We start from the raw sequence: 17992 nt of genomic DNA on the forward strand, positions 1-17992 counted from the left end.
GCAGGCCAGTCAAGTTCTTCCACACCAAACTGGCTCATCCATGTCTTTATGGACCTGCTTTGTGCACTGGTGTGCAGTCATGTTGGAACAGGAAGGGGTCGTCCCCAAACTGTTCCCACACAGTTGGGAGCATGAAATTGTCCAAAATCTCTTGGTGCTGAAGCTTTAAGAGTTCGTTTCACTGGAACTGAAGGGCCGAGCCCAACTCCTGAAAAACAACCTCACACCATGATCCCCCCTCCACCAAACTTTACACTTGGCACAACGCAGTCAGACAAGTACCGTCTCCTGGCAACCACCAAACCCAGACTTGTCCATCGGATTTCCAGACGGGGAAGCGTGATTGGTCTCTCCAGAGAACACGTCTCCACTGCTCTAGAGTCCAGTGGCGGCGCTTTACACCACTGCATTCAGCGCTTTGCATTGCGCTTGGTGATGTAAGGCTTGGTGCAGCTGCTCGGCCATGGAAACCCATTCCATGAAGCTCTCTACGCTGTTCTTGAGCTGATCTGAAGGCCTCATGAAGTTTGGAGGTCTGTAGTGAGTGACTCTGCAGAAAGTCGGTGACCTCTGTCCACTATGCCCCTCAGCATCCGCTGACCCCGCTCCGTCATTTTACATGGCCGACCACTTCACAAAAAAGTCAGAGAAACTTGGAGTCACAGCGTTCACAGTGGTGGTGATAGGAACCAGATGTTTACATTAAGTGGTTATGAATATGCCGCCTGATGCCCGAGATCTCATCTTATCACAGTTCTCAGATAAACTTTTGTCCTGAAATGCATTCATGGTAGAGAGATTCATTCTCACACCATCATCAACATTACATATAAAAAAACCTTGTGTAGATTCACTGGTGGTCTTGGATAGTGAATACAATGGAGAGCCCTGGTTCCCATCACCACCACTGTAAGTGTCTCTACAGTGAACCATGTTCACATCTCAAGGACTAAGTTATGTAGAAATGTCAAGCTCCCACTTTAATAAATAAGCCCAAACACAGACTGTGAGGCATTAGCTTGCATTAAAATAGTTTATACAGACCAAATTTATTGAAATAAGGTGTAATACTTTTACAAAACGTCACTCACAAATATCAACCTGCATTTGTAACACTATGCACGTCTTACAATAATTACAGACCATTTCAAAAACAAAAACAAACAAACAAAAAACAAAACATCTCCCTCAACCAGTGGATGCAACGACAATGAGATGGTGCTTCAACATGTGCTTCACGTAAAAACTGTTGTAACCTGTTGGGATTCTTAAGCGAGAAAGTCAAGGCCTTTGTCTGAAAGCACCGCTCTCTACTGTAGAAGTGCGTCTCGGATCTGGACAGAATCTGGTACCGTGTTGATCTAAATGACAGTTATAGACGTATTAAGCCGTTCGACGTGGTCATATGACAGCAGCAGATTAAAGCTTCGTCTACCTTGAGCGCACCCTTCGAACTGATGGTGTTCGTCTCGAAACCATCACAGACGACGTTTGATCAGCAGGAGGTCCAGTCCAGCTCCCTCGCTTGAATTTTTAACATTGAATTCAACCCTAAAAAAACAGTCATGGAAATAAGCAGCCCCCCCTTTAGTTTTTCCACAAGGCCTTCATTAGCTGATCTCTGCTACTAAGTAGCACAAAAAGGTCCAATTAAAAGTTGATAGATCCTACAGCAAAGGGTAACTTAACACCGTGAGCATTAACTTGGCCATTTCCTTCTTCATGGGGAATTAAGATGCTCCGTACAGCGAACCCATTCGTAGATTAAAGGGACTTTGTTACATTGCTCATGTTAATAAGCCATCAAGACGCCTCATAGCCACAGATTAGTATCAGCTGCTAAACGGCTTGCGGACGCACACCGACGGTCTTCGCTTGTGCCGTTTGATCTGCTACCAATACAATAAAACAGAAGGCCATAAACAGTTAAAATAAAGAGCAGAAATGGCTAACAAAGTGATCGAGGGCAAAACAGGGCAACTTGGTTAAAAGAAAAAAGAAAAAAAACACAAACATTTAATGTTTTGTGCTGTTATTTGAAAAACTCTATAAAAGTCACCCAAATGGCACATAATGGGTACAAAAACCAAAACAAAATTACACATAAAATCAGAATCGCAACCTCGTGGGCATCCACTCGCGAGACAGGCACAGCTCAGATCTCAAATATCAGCCATTCGCTTTTTAAACAAAACAAACAAAACAGTCCGATGACTCTCAAGCCTCCATAATAACATTAAAAAGGGCTTTTTAAAAATACAGAGAATGCAAACCAAACCAAACTTCCCATCCACGGAGGTCTCACCCAGTGTCTATATGGAGCGTCGAAGCGGTCACTGCGATGGCAGTGGCCTCTGGCGGGTCGGGGAAACATGAGGCGAGGGGAGTTTCTCCATGGAGCTGGACGAGGTCAGAGAGCTCTGTAGATGGACCGTCTTGTGGAACAGCTTGTTGCTGATGAGGACGACCAGGGAGAAGAGCCGGAGCTGGAAGTGGCTGTAGAAGTGGAAACAATGGAAAGGGACATTTTATCTAACGCAAATACAGTTAGCAGAGAACGGAAGAGCATGAAAAGGTTGGGCAATATGACGACATGCTTTTTATAATTATGGATATCTCCAGTACTTGAAGAACACCGCATGTTTCATTACAGCAAATCAAAATCAATCAACCTTCATTCAGTCTCGGAGAACATCGAGGGTGCCCCTCATTTACAATGTTGCCGAGTCAGTACAGAGTAAGGGACCAATGAAGTGTGAGAACATATCAGATGAAAAAAGTTAATTTAATAAAAGGAACACTCAAATCAGGTAAGATAATTAAAATAAATACATAAATAAATAAACCAACCATAAATATGTAACAATAAAATAAATAAATAAATAATACAACAGAAATTAAGACATACATAAGACGTCAAGGTTAATAAAAGTTAAAATAAATACTAAATACTAATAAACAAATTTATTAAAATGACAAATATTAAGAAAACAATAATTAAAACAAGAATATGAATAATGATGGATAACAATAAAATAAAGGTAAACAAAATAAAAATCAGGTAAAACAGCAATTTAGTCCAGTTTATATCGAAATTTGTGAAAAACCACTAATCATATATTTTTTTTTCAAGAGTATTTTTTTAATGTGGCGCTACTGGTTCTTTTTATTGTGCTCCAACTCATTTCAGAAAAAAAATACTGTGGCATGTTGCGTAGTGTGAAAACGTCTTGAATGATGAAGTTTTTGCCATATCACCTACATCCAGCTACATAACATGAACATATTTACAAAATACACATTTCAATCATATCGCTTTATTGCTACGGTGCATTTGCAATAAAACGCATTTGTGAAGCCTTGATGTTACGTGGTTAAACATCGGCTGACGACAGTTTGGACTAAATTGTGTCTGCTGGATCAGGACGTAAGGTCTCATCCCAACTTCTAATATTATAGTCAATAATGAAATCAACTAATATTCAACAAATCGGCTTAAATTTGGCCTGTAAATGTAAATTGTGAGCTGTAATAACAAAATGCTCAGCAATGTTCTGACAAACTGGGCTTCAGTTCACCAAGTGCTGACCATGAAGAAAAAAAGTGGTGTTTTTTTGTTTAAGCCCATCATTTTGAACTACCACAATTAATATATAACCGTAAAAACGAAGTGACAAAATAATAAATATGTAGATTAATTCTGAAAAAGTTTGTTTACTTTGAAAAAGCATCGCTCAAAACTTCTAACTCACTGAAACGGCTCAGAATATTCGAGTGACGGTGTTAGTACAGTAACATGATGAGCTTTAGTGATGTTCAGCTCATTCTGATAAAACATGGTGCTTTTTTAAGCCCATAGTTTTGCGCTACAGTAATTAAAGTGCGATGGCTCAAACCAGTGATAATAATAAACGTGTAGATTAACACTGTAGCCTTATAGGCTGCATCATCATTTAACTGGTTTAACATCTAAAATGCTAATTCACTATTTAACATAATTTATCTCTACAAAAAGAGTGGCATTTTCAAGGGTAACTCCACATATTTCAAAACTTCTACATAATTAAATGGTTGTGGTGTAAACAAAGTCATTCAGGTTGTTTTAATGTGAAATGCTTTGTTAACTGTACACAGTGGTGGCGATAGGAACCAGACGTCCACCTCTAAAAGCGCCCTCACAGACAGTTATTACATGAAATGGTAATGAAGACAGCCTGAAGTCTGAGACATTGGTTTATGATAGTTTTGTCATTAGGTGTTGGCTTAAAATATATTTATCAATTTATTTCAATCCATTCATGGCGATTGGGTACATGTGAGGTGTTGAGGCAAAACTGTCATTGTTTCAAATGTATCACTACTTTACCATCATCAACCTTACATATGAAAACTCAGAAGACACGTGTAGGTTCACTGGTGGTTTTGGATACGAATGGCTGTGTGTGTGTTATAATTATGGTGACGCCTGGTTCCTGTCACCACCACTGTAAAGATATCAGTCTGTAAGCTCCTCTATAATGAACCATTTCACATCAAACCACTCTTAACGACTCTGTTTACATCTCAGGGACTGAAAGATGAAAAAATGGTGGACTTCCCCTTTAAGCTGATAAACAGTTGTATATAGTTAGCTAGCAGTGCATCCTGGGTGAGCAGTTTGTTTTGCCAGCATAAAGGAAAAGATACTTTTCTTTCCCTCTCTTCTTTATCTCAGCAGCGAGTTTATCACAATATACATTAGAATAAAGTCGTATTCATAATTCAAATAAACAGAAAAACAATAAAAAGTAACAAGAATTTCTTGGGTCCATATTTTTCCATGACACCTTCACAGCCGCCACAGAGACTCGTTAATATCATCAGTTACATCATGAGCTCAATTTACTGAAGCACTGATTGGTCAAACCAGGAGCTGCTTTTTAACTACACACACACACACACACACACACACACACACACACATATATATTATACTATACATACACACATACACACACACAAACACAATCATAATTAATATTCTATAAAGTTTGTTTATTCAAATATGACCACTTTTCTCAGCAAATAAACACAAACTACACAATAGATTTTGAAAATGTGTCTTGGGTGCCTCAGACTTTCCCACAGTGCTGTAGGTGCAACACTAAGATTCACTGCCCTCTTCAGGTTAATTCATTAACTCACTTGGCTGGATATCACCTGGACGATGTAAACCAAAAATCAACAATGGAAATATTTGTTTGCGGCTTTTTATTGTCGTTATGACTAGTTAATGTTTCAGCCTCACTTCACACAACAGAATGTTCAGTGGTTTGGTCAGAAGCTCATCTGCATATCATTATATTACGGCTTTCAGTGAAAAAGATAGAGTGAACAACAAGACGGCGATTAGAAAACGATATTGTACAACCCTTAGTAGAGAGAGCAGGGTTACTGTTACTAATATACTTTTCCTATCACTGCTGTCGGAACAAAACCTCGTCTCTCCAAAAAACACATTACTTTTAATGTAAGTCAATGGAACCAGAACTCTTTCCAAGTCATTTTGGGCCGTTTCTTTTAGCCCATCCATCATGAGAATTACACACAGTATAAATAATAAATTACAAAAACGGACATACAAGGTTTTGTTCCAACAGCGGCGACATACTAATAAACTAATATTGATAGTCAGTGGTTCATCTGCTTTTCGCTTCCATTCACCATTAACACTTTTTGGGATGAACTGCTAGTGGAAAAAGAGGAATACTCACTAAAGCTTCACTGGGGTCTTGGCCTCATTGGCGCTAATGATGAAAAGGGGGAACAGGATGGAGAAGAGGCAGCCACTGAAAGAACAAAGGCCAAATGGTTAGGAAGATGAACATGACAGCGTTTTAGGGCCACTGTTAAAAATAAAAATAGTATTTCAAGAATAAGGTTTTTTTTTTTTTTTTTTTTTTTTTTAGAATAAAAATTGTAATTCAGAGTAAAGTCATAACATTTAGATAAAGTCGCAAAGTTGCTGTACAGGCGACGACGAAATCGCAGAGCGCGCCAAAGGTCCACACCTTCGGGATCGATCACTTTGATCCTTATTCTCCTGTGAAACTACAGAGAGATTCCGAAAGAGGCCCTGAATTTTCTGTTGTAACTCCCGTTAGGATGACGGATGTGTAATCGATGACATTGCATGCGATGCTGGAAGTGATCTCCGTTTTCTGCCACATTTCGACGCGGCGCTCCACGTTCCTGAACGTCTGGGCATTAAGTGATACTTTTTTGATCCCACAAACAGGGAAATTTCACCTCCGCATTTAACCCATCCATGAAGTGAAACACCACATACACACTAGTGAACACACACACACACTAGGGGGCAGTGAGCACACTTGCCCGGAGCGGTGGGCAGCCCTATCCACGGCGCCCGGGGAGCAGTTGGGGGTTAGGTGTCTTGCTCAAGGACACCTCAGTCATGGACTGTCAGCCCTGGGGATCGAACCGGCAACCTTCTGGTCACAGGGCCAGATCCCTGACCTCCAGCCCACGACTGCCCCCCAAGAGAGGTTAAACGTTGCCCCCCCCCTCATCGCTCTGACGCAGGGGCACGTTGTTCCGTTCAGATTGCTTCATCCTAATGAGAGTTATTACAGAAGTGACTGAGTGAACTGAGTGAACCTCCCTGTACATGCCCTCCTTGAATGGCATGGAGATGTAACCACTGATAGCCTCGTAGACAAACAAACACCGCCTGAGGACTCCAACAAAACATCTTCCTGCGAGACCATCTGGTTCTTCATTCTAAATAAACACAGCTTCTTGCACAGCCATTTCAGCCATTTCTTATACTAATAACAGGCTGGTGCAGATGTGATGCAGGAGAATGAGTATTTCTTTATGGGAGAAATCAACATCCAAAGTATAACTTCAACTCCTCAACGCCCCTTATTTTAACACAGGGAGGCTGCAATCTTCCTTTTGCAAAGCCTTTGGCTACAATATTGGAGCTTTTCCTGGTAATAACCCCCTTTAATGTTGTAATTCTCTGACTTTTTATGACTTCATTCTCAAAACAGCATACCATTCGACTTCTTAACTTTTAGCACTGGCTCTAAAATGCCAAAATTACAAAAGAAACCATATTTTTCTAGCAGATATGAAGTAATATACACTTTAATTTGAGCGAGAGTTGTTTTTCCTTCCCTTAATATGACTATCAAATGGAAGTGGATGGGTTTCAACAGGCAAAGGTAACAAAATTCTTCTTACAGATACGAACCATGACACAAAACAGAGTCTCTGGTTGAAAAATGAAGTTAATTAAACACAAATAAATCTACCTTATGATATATGAAGATGGCATAGCAGTCAAGAGCGCCATGGGCAGACCAAAGCCAAAGTAATACGGCCAGTTCCTCTCAATGTTCGACAGCCTTTGGTGCATTTCAATCCCTTAAAGAAAACAGATCGTTAACAGCGCTCACGCAAACACCCAATTAACGGCAGAACGGCAAAGTCTCTTAAGCTCACCATGGTTGAACCAGCGGTATTCAAAGCAGTAGAGCGAGTAGAGCAAAGACATGTGCAGGAGGCTGACCATCTGACCAATGGCGTGAATGGGGAAGAGACTGACGATCATTCCCTGAAAAGATCAAAGAAAAACACACTGAAAAACAGCGGCAGAGACTGCGGCACCCCATGCAAGGCAGAGGAGAGTCAGAGGTAAAACGAAGCTGAAAAGACTAATAAGCTTTTATGTACCTGAATGAGGAAGAGGGCCTGAAGGAGGAGGTTGAAGAGCATATCAGCTATGATCTTGCTTACACTTGGAAAGGGCTGAGCTTTGCGTCCAGACACCTCAAAAGCCAGATCAGCAATATCCTGCCAGAGAAGTAAGAGGGAGTTCTAGATTATGAATGTTCACATACTAAAATGCTTCCAGTCGTATGTAAAAGTTACATCACGTTGATTTTTTTTCCTAAGTAAAAATATTTGAACACATCCTCTACGGCCCATGTGTCAAACACGAGCTCCGTGGGCCTCCGCGGGCTCCGGCCTGCAACAGTACTTTAATTTTCTGTTATTATCAGCTTGTTTCACAATGCGCCGCACTACAGTTCCCAGCATGCACTGCACCGTAACAGACTCTCCTACCCCAACAACAACCTGTGGGACAGCTGTTACACCTCAATTGTACATAATTCCACACCACTCATATCACCAAACACACTAACTAACACTAACATTTGCAGCTATAACAGCTTCAACTCTTCTGGGAAGGCTTTCCACAGGTTTAGGAGTGTGATTATATGATTTTTGACCAGAAGCTCATTTGTGAGGTCATTAAGAGCTCCTTTCACTGGAACTAAGGGGCCGAGCCCAACTCCTGAAAAACAACCCCACACCATAATCCCCCCTCCACCAAACTTCACACTCAGCACAATGCAGTCAGACAAGTACAGTCTCCTGGCAACCGCCAAACCCAGACTCATCCATCGGATTGAGCCAGATGGAGAAGCATGGTTGGTCTCTCCAGAGAACACGTCTCCACTGCTCTAGAGTCCAGTGGCGGCGCTTTACACCACTGCATTCCACGCTTTGCATTGCGCTTGGTGATGTAAGGCTTGGATGCAGCTGTTCAGACATGGAAACCCATTCCATGAAGCTCTCTACGCTGTTCTTGAGCTGATCTGAAGGCCACATGAAGTTTGGAGGTCTGTAGTGATTGACTCTGCAGAAAGTTGGTGACCTCTGCGCACTATGCCCCTCAGCATCCGCTGACCCCACTCTGTCATTTCACGTGGCCGACCACTTCATGGCTGAGCTGCTGTCGTTCCCAATCGCTTCCACTTTGTTATAATCCCACTGACAGTGGACTGTGGAATATTTAGTAGTGAGGAAATTTCACGACTGGACTTGCTGCCCAGGTGGCGTCCGATCACGGCACCACGCTGGTATTCACTGAGCTCCTGAGAGCGACTCATTCTTTCACTAATGTCTGTAGAAGCAGTCTGCAGGCCGAGGGGCTCGGCTTTATACACCTGTGGCCACGGAAGTGATTGGAACACCTGAATTCAGTGATTTGGATGGGTGACTGAAGACTTTTGGCAATACAGTGTATTATGCAAGTTGTATGTCATGGCTGTCATTACAAAACCTCCAACACAGTGACTTTATAGAAGAATGAAAAAAAAATATGTTAATGCAGGATTTATTCTATAAAATTCTGGACCGTTTCCACTGTCCATTCATCATGAAATATTTATATAATGTAAAAGAGCAGCTGACATTTTTTTACATGGTGCGTAAATAAAGGACTTGATCTGCCAGCAACATTATGTTTATATTATATTACTGTTAAGAATACACAACTTCAACATTATAAGGCCTGGATGGGTTACTTAGGGCCCATATTCTACATTATTCTGCATTTTATTTTTTCCCTTGAGTTCCACTTGGAAGATGTGTGGTTTTTCGCACCAAAATTAGTCACAACTACATTTTTCTATGTCCATTTTCCTCTCTTCGTTCCTTTGATCTAACTAGGCTGTTTTTGTTTGCCTTCAAGACTGATGAAACAAATAAGTTCTGCTTTGATCGCTTTTTCAATGAGACCCAAATCAGGGCAGCCAATTAGATCAGAAACACTCTTTAATAAACTCTTTAGCACACTTAATATGAAATGGTGGAGCTTATCTGCTCGTGATTTCACAGAAATAATTAATTCAAATCAGACTAAACTTTTCTGCACAGTTTCCATATTTGGACTGTACGGACTGAGGAGTGAATGGTACGTCTCGGAACAATAACAATGTTTACATATTATTTCAAAGTCCTTTATTTCAAGTAAGTAAGAGAAATTTGAGCCCAATCCCATTTTTTATTTTTACCCCTACCCCTTTGTTAAAGGAATAGTGGTTGAAATCTTCCTCTATGAAATGAGACCCTCAAATAAAAAGAGCATCACTTCATTAACAGCTACTGGCGCTGCTCTGTAGGCGACCCTGCCCGTCTGCAGGGACAGCAGAGGAGGGGAAAGTTCAGCTCCTCACTGCTGGGCTTTAGTTACATTTAGGGATCATAAGCTTTCAAAGAGGGGGGCAATTATTTATTATCACCCACCGCTAATTCTTCAGTGATATGAGATTTTTCATGCTCGTTAAGAAGAAAAGCACCATAACACACTGTAACAACATTAAACCAAGATCTGAAAAACCTCCGTTTGGAGGATCATGCAGCCCTAATACTTCACTCTACCCCTCAACCTCAACAAAAATCAGGACACCCTACCACTAGAGGTGAACATGCAAAACGGAGGGGCAGGACTAAGTGCTAGGGACGAGGGGTGAAATGTGACTGGGCCTTGGTTTTCCATGGTATGGGCCCTTTAATCTACTTCCGTACGCACTTTAAAAACAGCCTCACCTGGAACCAAATGGCATTGACAATCTTGCTGAGCACAAACAAAGGGAGGACCCAGAGGGCACTAAACACTGACGTCAAGATGAATTCCAACCAGGACCACACATTTCCATGCAGGGAGGGGTCACCTAAAAACAGAATGGCATTGAAAAACAAAAACAGCCTCTGTTAGCCACGACCAGCTGATATGCACCGGAACTGAACACAAGAAGACTCGTTTCACAACCGTGAGACACACATACCAATAATTCTGGCTGTAAGAGTCTGGAGCAGTGGTATAAACACTCGGTAGAAAAGAAACAGACTGAGCTGTGAGGGAAGATGATGAGTTCAAGAGTCAGCAACAATAACACAGCATATATACTCACACTATAACGCATTCATCTTATACTTATATTGAATAGAGCTATAATTAACATGGAACACAATAAATCAATCGTTTACTCCACGTTAATTTTTCAAAAAGCATACGTACCCAAAACACGCCTCCATTCCAGGCACAACACTGAAAAATCCTACTTGCTAATTTGGGCTCACTGGAAAAGAAAAACAGGACAAAATGGAAAGCAGTCAAGCAAGCTCTAAAATGGGACTGGGCAATAAGATAATACGTTCCTGTTATTGTTACTTACATCAAGACGCTTTTAAGCTATAGAGTACAAGCAGGAGTGCGTCATTGCGAATAACGCTGCAACTGTGATTTGGGCACAGAGCTAAAGGCTGATACAGCAGATCACCACATCTGTGATGTTATTAAAAATAAGGCACAAGCTCAAATCGGCAATTCCTTCCGCCAAAAAAAGTAGAAACTCAATATCAGATTCAGCTTTGCCTTTTCAGTATTTACCAGATGATCCTGAATGTTGTTTTATTCCAGTTACTCTCGCTGTTTTCCACCAACATGATTAAGATTAAGTGACCCTTATTAGTCCCCGTTGAAACTTCACCTCCGCATTTAACTTATCGGTGAAGTGAAACACCACATACACACTAGTGAGCACACACACACTAGGGGGCAGTGAGCACACTTGCAGCCCAATCCGCAGCGCCCGGGGAGCAGTTGGGGGTCTTGCTCAAGGACACCTCAGTCATGTGCTGTCGGCTCTGGGGATCGAACCGGCTGGTTCCCTAACCTCCAGCCCATGACTGCCCCATGATGCCGGTGCTCGTGCCAGAGCTGGTGCTGGTTCTCAGGAACCCTTTAAGAACTGGCCCGTGTTTCCACTGGTTTGAGAGCCGAACTATTACATGTCTTGTATCTGAACCTGTGACGGCATCAGCAGTTGTGTATCGGAATTGGATCAGAACTGAAAAAATATGGCCCATCACTACTAGTAAAAAGCAGCAGATTGGCCGTCAGCCTATTATGACATTACCTTTATGTATTCATTTATTTATTTACATTTATTTTTACCAGTTGTTTGATTTTACTGATGCATGTTTGTCTGTCTGCCCTGCGAGGGACTGGCGACACGTCCAGGGAGTATCCTGCCTTCCACCCAACGACCGCCGTGATGGACTCCAGCACACTCCCATCCCCCAGGACCCAGAAGGATGAGTGGCTTAGAAAGTGTGTGTGTTTGATTTTTCATCCGGTTCCTTCTTAATTTGAAAATAAGTGCTGCGTTTTTGCCGCACCCCAACCCCCAACCCCTATTTTTCTAAAACGCTTCTATAACTCTGTCTCCTGCTGCTGAAGCTTGCTGAGGTGCATCTCACTAACCTTTCATGTTTGCGGTCTTCACTCTGGGCCCGTCTCTGTGCCAGGGGACCGCTCGCTCTTCGCCTCCTCTGCTCTTCTCTTTTCTGCTGGATACGAGCATCTAGCTTGGTGATGGTTCCAATCCCCAGAATAGAATCCTTGATCCCCTAAAAGTGAAGCAGTTTATAGTAGGTAAAACATAGTAAGACCAGAGTGTAAATAAGCACAGAAGTACCTTCTGGAACACAGAGACAGTGCAGGTTAACTAAATATCATTTATCTTATAAATTATCAGCTTCCTTAAAGGTCTCATCTGTATAATTATATAGGCAAGACATAAACCAGGGCTGCACGATACGGACATAAACTGTAATGTTCAATAAAGGTTTGATATCATGATCATGATATGTTGTAACAATAAGCATTACTGCTTCGTAACTTTTTCCATACAATCAGTGCATTTTACACACAGCTGAGAGTGAAAATTAGTGCGTTTTCTTCTAACGCTCGGTTCCCACCAACCTAATCCTATGACTTTCCCCATCACACCAAGCTGCTTACGTTACTTTGGTACTGTGCCTGTGAGGTAAATCGATCCATTCGGTCACCACAGCCCTCGTTTATTGAGGAAACTCATATCACAATATGGACAAAAATCTGATTTATCGTGCAGCACTTCTACACACAAAGTCATTCAGAGCGGTTTGATTTAAATGCTCTGTTCTTGAGAAGTTTCCAACATAGAGAACGTGAGGACACACACTGCTGATACCGTGTCTCTTTTTTTATGAAACATCTAAGTAGAGAGATGTTTCGCATAAAATGAGGCGCTGAATATGGACATTTCTGAAACAGAAAGGTGATACATTTTTACAGATAAAGTTGTGTGCGGCAGTTTGTGAAATCACTTAAATCAGGTACAGATCACCCCTGATGCCAGCTGCACACAGGGAGGTGAAACTTCATGAATTTTACTTTTTCAATTCAAACTATTCGCTCATTGGTATGACCAAATACCATTTGTTTAAATATGTGGATATTTGAACAGTAAAAATGCCCATTTCTACTACTACACTGGAAACACCTCCACTCCAGTCATGAATTACTTCCAAACATATATGACTTGCCATAAAAGATTACTGAATAATTATGCATGTAAGTAGCCAAAGCTGAAGTAACTAGCGTTTCAAGGGAACTCGCCCTTAATAACATACTATAGAACAGCATGTTCTTATGTGTTATTAAAATAAAACAAAGGTGCTGACCGTCGCAACATTGCGGACGAACACCCTGACACTGTCGGTCATCTCCAAGCCAGCTGGAGAATCATCAACTGCAGAATGAGGGCGTACTGAGGGTCAGGCAAGCGCTCATGATAAGAGGAGGAAATGGCAGCAAACTGTTGAGACAAACAGCACAAATCATTATAATCAGTACACACTCACCGGCCACTTTATTAGGTACACTGTCTTGTGTATTTGATGGAAGTTTGTCCATTTTGGACCATTTAGTCCTGTCTTTAGAAAGTTTTAACACCATGTAAAGGGCAGATGGCGATTTCAAATCCACTCACTGGCCACTTTATTAGGTACACCTGTTCAGTTGCTTGATAACACAGACAGCTAATCAGCCGATCACACGGCTGCAACTCAGTGCATTTAGGCCTGTAGAGGTGGTCAAGACAACTTGCTGAAGTGCAGACCGAGCATCAGAACAGGGAAGAAAGGGGATTTAAGGGACTTTGAACGTGGCGTGGTTGTTGGTGCCAGACGGGCTGGTCTGAGTATTTCAGAAACTGCTGATCTACTGGGATTTTCACACACAACCATCTCTAGGGTTCACAGAGAACGGTCCAAAAAAGAGGAAATATCCAGTGAGCGGTCAGTTGTGTGGACGGAAATGCCTTGTTGATGTGAGAGGTCAGAGGAGAATGGGCAGACTGGTTCCAGATGATAGAAAGGCAACAGGAACTCAAATAACCAACCAAAATCTCTGAGGAACTTTTCCATCACCTTGTTGAAAGTCTGCCACGAAGAATTAAGGTAGTTCTGAAGGCAAAAGGGGGTCCAACCTTTCACTGTACCTAATAAAGTGGCCGGTGAGTGTAAGCTTTAAATCATAAGCTTTACATTGCGTATTTTTTCCTTCTTCCTAAAGTGAGAGGAGATATAGACAGGATTCACAGTACTGTATGTAGGCCATGAGCTATAACTGATGTGCAAACAGGATCAAGGTTCAAGGATGGACGTAGACAAACAACTCACTGAAGCATCTAAGAACCTCGCCTAAAAGTACATTACTTTCAATAAAGAATGGCAAACCGTACTGCAGTCTGTACGACACTGAGGCCTCCGCTTCTGAGAGGTGTGGTCAGGAGTTGGGGTGGACCAGATGATGGTATTTTATCATTATTGTGATAAATTAAGTCACTATATGCTTTTCAGAGCATATCATATCATGGATACCGTTTAAGCAGATTTAGTGCAGTGTGATGTGTAAACATTGTACTTATTTTTGATAGCACGTTTAAAATGTAATAACTGGTGTTTGAGGCTATAAAACCTCAGAAATACAAAATATTCTAATATGTACACTGAAAATATCTTCATGTTCACCCGCCTCTTTAAAAGGGCAGATACGATGTAAAACTCAATCTCCCTCACTTTTTGAAATAGAAGGTGTTTTGTAGTAATATGTGAAAGTTTTAAAATGCACCTCCAAAATCTTCACAATGGCAACTTTACAGGAGAAGGAAAAAACGCTTTTAATGCAAGTCAATGGAACCAGAATTTTCTCCAAGTCATTTTGGGCTGATTGTTTTGGTGCATTCACCATGGAGTTTAAACACAACGTAAAGGGCAACATGTAATTTCAAATTATGCCAAAAACTGAAAAATTGTTCCGACAGCAGCGACATATCTACCTATTCAGTCTACAGCAGTTTAGCCCCGCCCACTCGCACTGAAGTTATAAGGAGTGCTTCAGCTCTCCTTCGGACGTGACTAGTTGTACTTGAGGAGGTGAGGTAGTGTAATTATTACCGGTGACTTTAGTCCTGTCTGATCGCATCAGGTCAGTCACTTTTCCGACTGTGTGCTCCTCTGTAAAACGTGCTGTAGAAATAACCTTATATATTTAGTTACATCAATCTCTGTGAAGCACAATCACATCCTGTGGAAAAGGAGTTTCTTTAGTATGGAGGCTCAAAGAAGCTTTTACTTGCAAGTCGTGCTGCTGCAGTTTTTTTCATAAAGCCTGAGGCACTAGAACGTAACTGCTGGACCATTTAAGGTGGAACGGGAAGAAGCTGGCTGACAAGCAGCTGACATCGGCATTTTTCTCTGCGGTTAAAATCAAGCTGATATGCTGCATTACTGTCCTCTCGCCTGCACAACTCAGAACATGTAAAAATTGATTTTATGCTGTGAAGCTGACTGGTTGGTTCTTTTACTGCCCTGTTGTGGCTCCACAGCCGAATCAGATTTGTAGGTAATAATAAAATAATCCTCCTTTACAGTAAAATAAAGCTCTGCTGATCGTTCAACACAGTTTAACAGTAAACGGTCTTAAACGCTGGATTTAATGTAGAACTGCTGATTCACCCTTTAACCCTGAAGATCAGCGCAGACTGCTCACCATAGCAACACAGACAACAGTCTCGCCCAGCTTGTACCGGCAAAGAGAAAGACTCAAAACAAACGTTGACGACTTGGACGAATGGACTTTAGATTAAAATCACTCCAGCTGGTCTCCTGATACGTTTAATCTGCAGCGAGAAACTGGCAAACACTAAAAAAGTCGCAAGGCTGAAGTCGCTTCTCATTCGCCAGCTTCTTGTTTTCATTTTCATGTTCCACCTTAAATTGTGCAACAGTTAGCTGTGTAGTTAACTACATTTAAGGTGGAATGGGAAAATTCCACATTCCAAACGAGAAGCCTGACTGCAGCCTCGTAAAAAGTCGAACATTAAGAGACATTTTACAAGAAAATATTCCACTTCGGTGGAGAAGTTTCCTGCTGGAGATGCGAGAACAGCGGCTAGAGCTGAGCTAAAGCTTAAAGGAGAGCAAAGTACGACTAAAGAAAGGCTGGAAAACCGTCATGTAAAATGATTCATAACCATTTTCATATATAAAACCACAGGAATGTTTGTTCTGGTTCGTTCCCCCGGAGGAACACAGGAACCGAGCCCATGTCAAATGGAACCCATGCAGGTTTATCTGAGTGGGCCACACCTATAAGGACAGGGGCGACTATTAAAACCTTATTTTAAAGAAGAAGGAAACAAAAAAATGGTTCCTCACAGGTTCTTGAGTAAAGAAACTGGTCCCATATAGAACCATGATCACTCAAAGAACCCTCTGCATAATTACAGAGTTCTCTGTATCGTGAAAAGTTTCCTCAGATTGATGGAGAACGTGCTGTAGATGGCGCCAACGGGGTTCTTCCACTGTTCTAGAAGAACCATTTTGGTGCTGTATAGAACCCTTTTTAAAAAGGCTCCATATCGAACCGTCTACAGCACAATTTGAAGAACCTTTTCATGATGCAAAGAACCCCCTAATCATGCAAAGGGTTCTGCGAGTGTTCATGATGCTATATAGAACTATTTTCTTTACTAAAGAACCCTTAAAGAACCAACTTTAAGATTGTACAGTTAGTTCAACACCTAAACCAATTTTTGTCCTAAAAACAGTGTCTATAGCACACTCTTAAAAAGGTACTTCATCAAGGGTTCTTTAGTAAAGACACTGGTTCTATACAGAACCATGAACACTAGAAATGCTTAAATGGTTCTTCAGATTGCTGGTGGACGTGTCGTATACTGTTCTATAGAGAACATTTTTGAAAAGGGCTTTTCTATTGTCACCAGCTTGACATCGTAACAATATCAACTCTATTTTTGGTGCCTTATAGAACCATTTTTAGAAAGGTTCTATACAAAACCATATACAACACGTTCTCCATCAGTCTGAAGAACCATTTCACCAGGCAAAAGAACCACTTAAGCATGAAATGGTTCAATACTGAACTCGCGGTTTTAAACAGGACCGTTCCCTTTACTAAAGAACCCTTAAGGAACCCTCGCTGCTGCCGGACTGTTGATGTGAAGGTTTCCCAGAAGATGATAAGCTACCATTAGTGAGCATAAACACTGTGGGTGACAGACCCACTTTCAAACTGCTCGTTATTGAGACTGGAAATGTTAACGGCGCGTAAATCGAGATAATGACAGTTATTTCTGGTGTGATGTCGAAAAGCAGCCCAGCGAAGGCGGCAGCTGGATTAGTAGTAAACACAAACAAATTTAGCTTTCCTGCTAACTCCACTGGCCAAGCCGCTGAGTTCGCTCCCGGCGAAACACCTCACAAAAACGCCAAAAACTGCTCAAATGTTACTGGCAACACCTCGAAGTTATCAGGTTAGGTCTTCCTACCTCATAAACCCGAGTTATTTAAATCTTCACGCTGCTCCAACGCCTTTTATGCAGCTTTGCTCTCAGCACAAACACATACAGCTATCAGGCCATTAGCCTCGCGCATGCGCGCTGCTCGCCGCTTCAGCGCTCCATGGGATTTGTAGTTCTTTAAAGGAAAACGCCACCAGCGTTTGAAAACCTGGGCGTAGTGTTTTTTTGTTTGTTTGTTTGTTTGTTTTTCCCTGGCGTAGTTCAATCGTCAAGACGCCAACAGGCATTCAAATTGGTTTGGTTTGTTTGTAGAACCAGGAGTTGTGATTGTAACACTGCAGGTATTATTTTATTCACCAATTTTAAATATATATATATATATATATATATATATATATATATATATATATATATATATATATATATATATATATTTTTTTTTTTTTTTTTTTTTTTTTTATATCCAAAACCACCATTGA

General features: G+C 41.4%; 1 protein-coding gene across 1 annotated transcript; it reads right to left on the bottom strand.

Annotated features, from left to right (window-relative positions):
• Nucleotides 1–1019: 1019 nt before the first annotated feature.
• Nucleotides 1020–17666, bottom strand: ei24 (EI24 autophagy associated transmembrane protein). The gene is made up of 11 exons (XM_017707714.2): nucleotides 17541–17666; nucleotides 13369–13502; nucleotides 12125–12270; nucleotides 10877–10937; nucleotides 10644–10710; nucleotides 10405–10529; nucleotides 7741–7860; nucleotides 7510–7621; nucleotides 7320–7431; nucleotides 5754–5828; nucleotides 1020–2496 (listed from the first exon to the last, which is right to left on the bottom strand). Exons 2-11 carry the CDS (start codon nucleotides 13408–13410, stop codon nucleotides 2334–2336), a joined length of 1023 nt encoding a protein of 340 aa, XP_017563203.1. The 5' UTR covers nucleotides 13411–13502; nucleotides 17541–17666; the 3' UTR covers nucleotides 1020–2333.
• Between the last annotated feature and the right edge of the window lie 326 nt (nucleotides 17667–17992).

Source organism: Pygocentrus nattereri, chromosome 18 (genome assembly GCF_015220715.1).
Source record: "Pygocentrus nattereri isolate fPygNat1 chromosome 18, fPygNat1.pri, whole genome shotgun sequence".
Classification (NCBI taxonomy): Eukaryota; Metazoa; Chordata; class Actinopteri; order Characiformes; family Serrasalmidae; genus Pygocentrus; species Pygocentrus nattereri.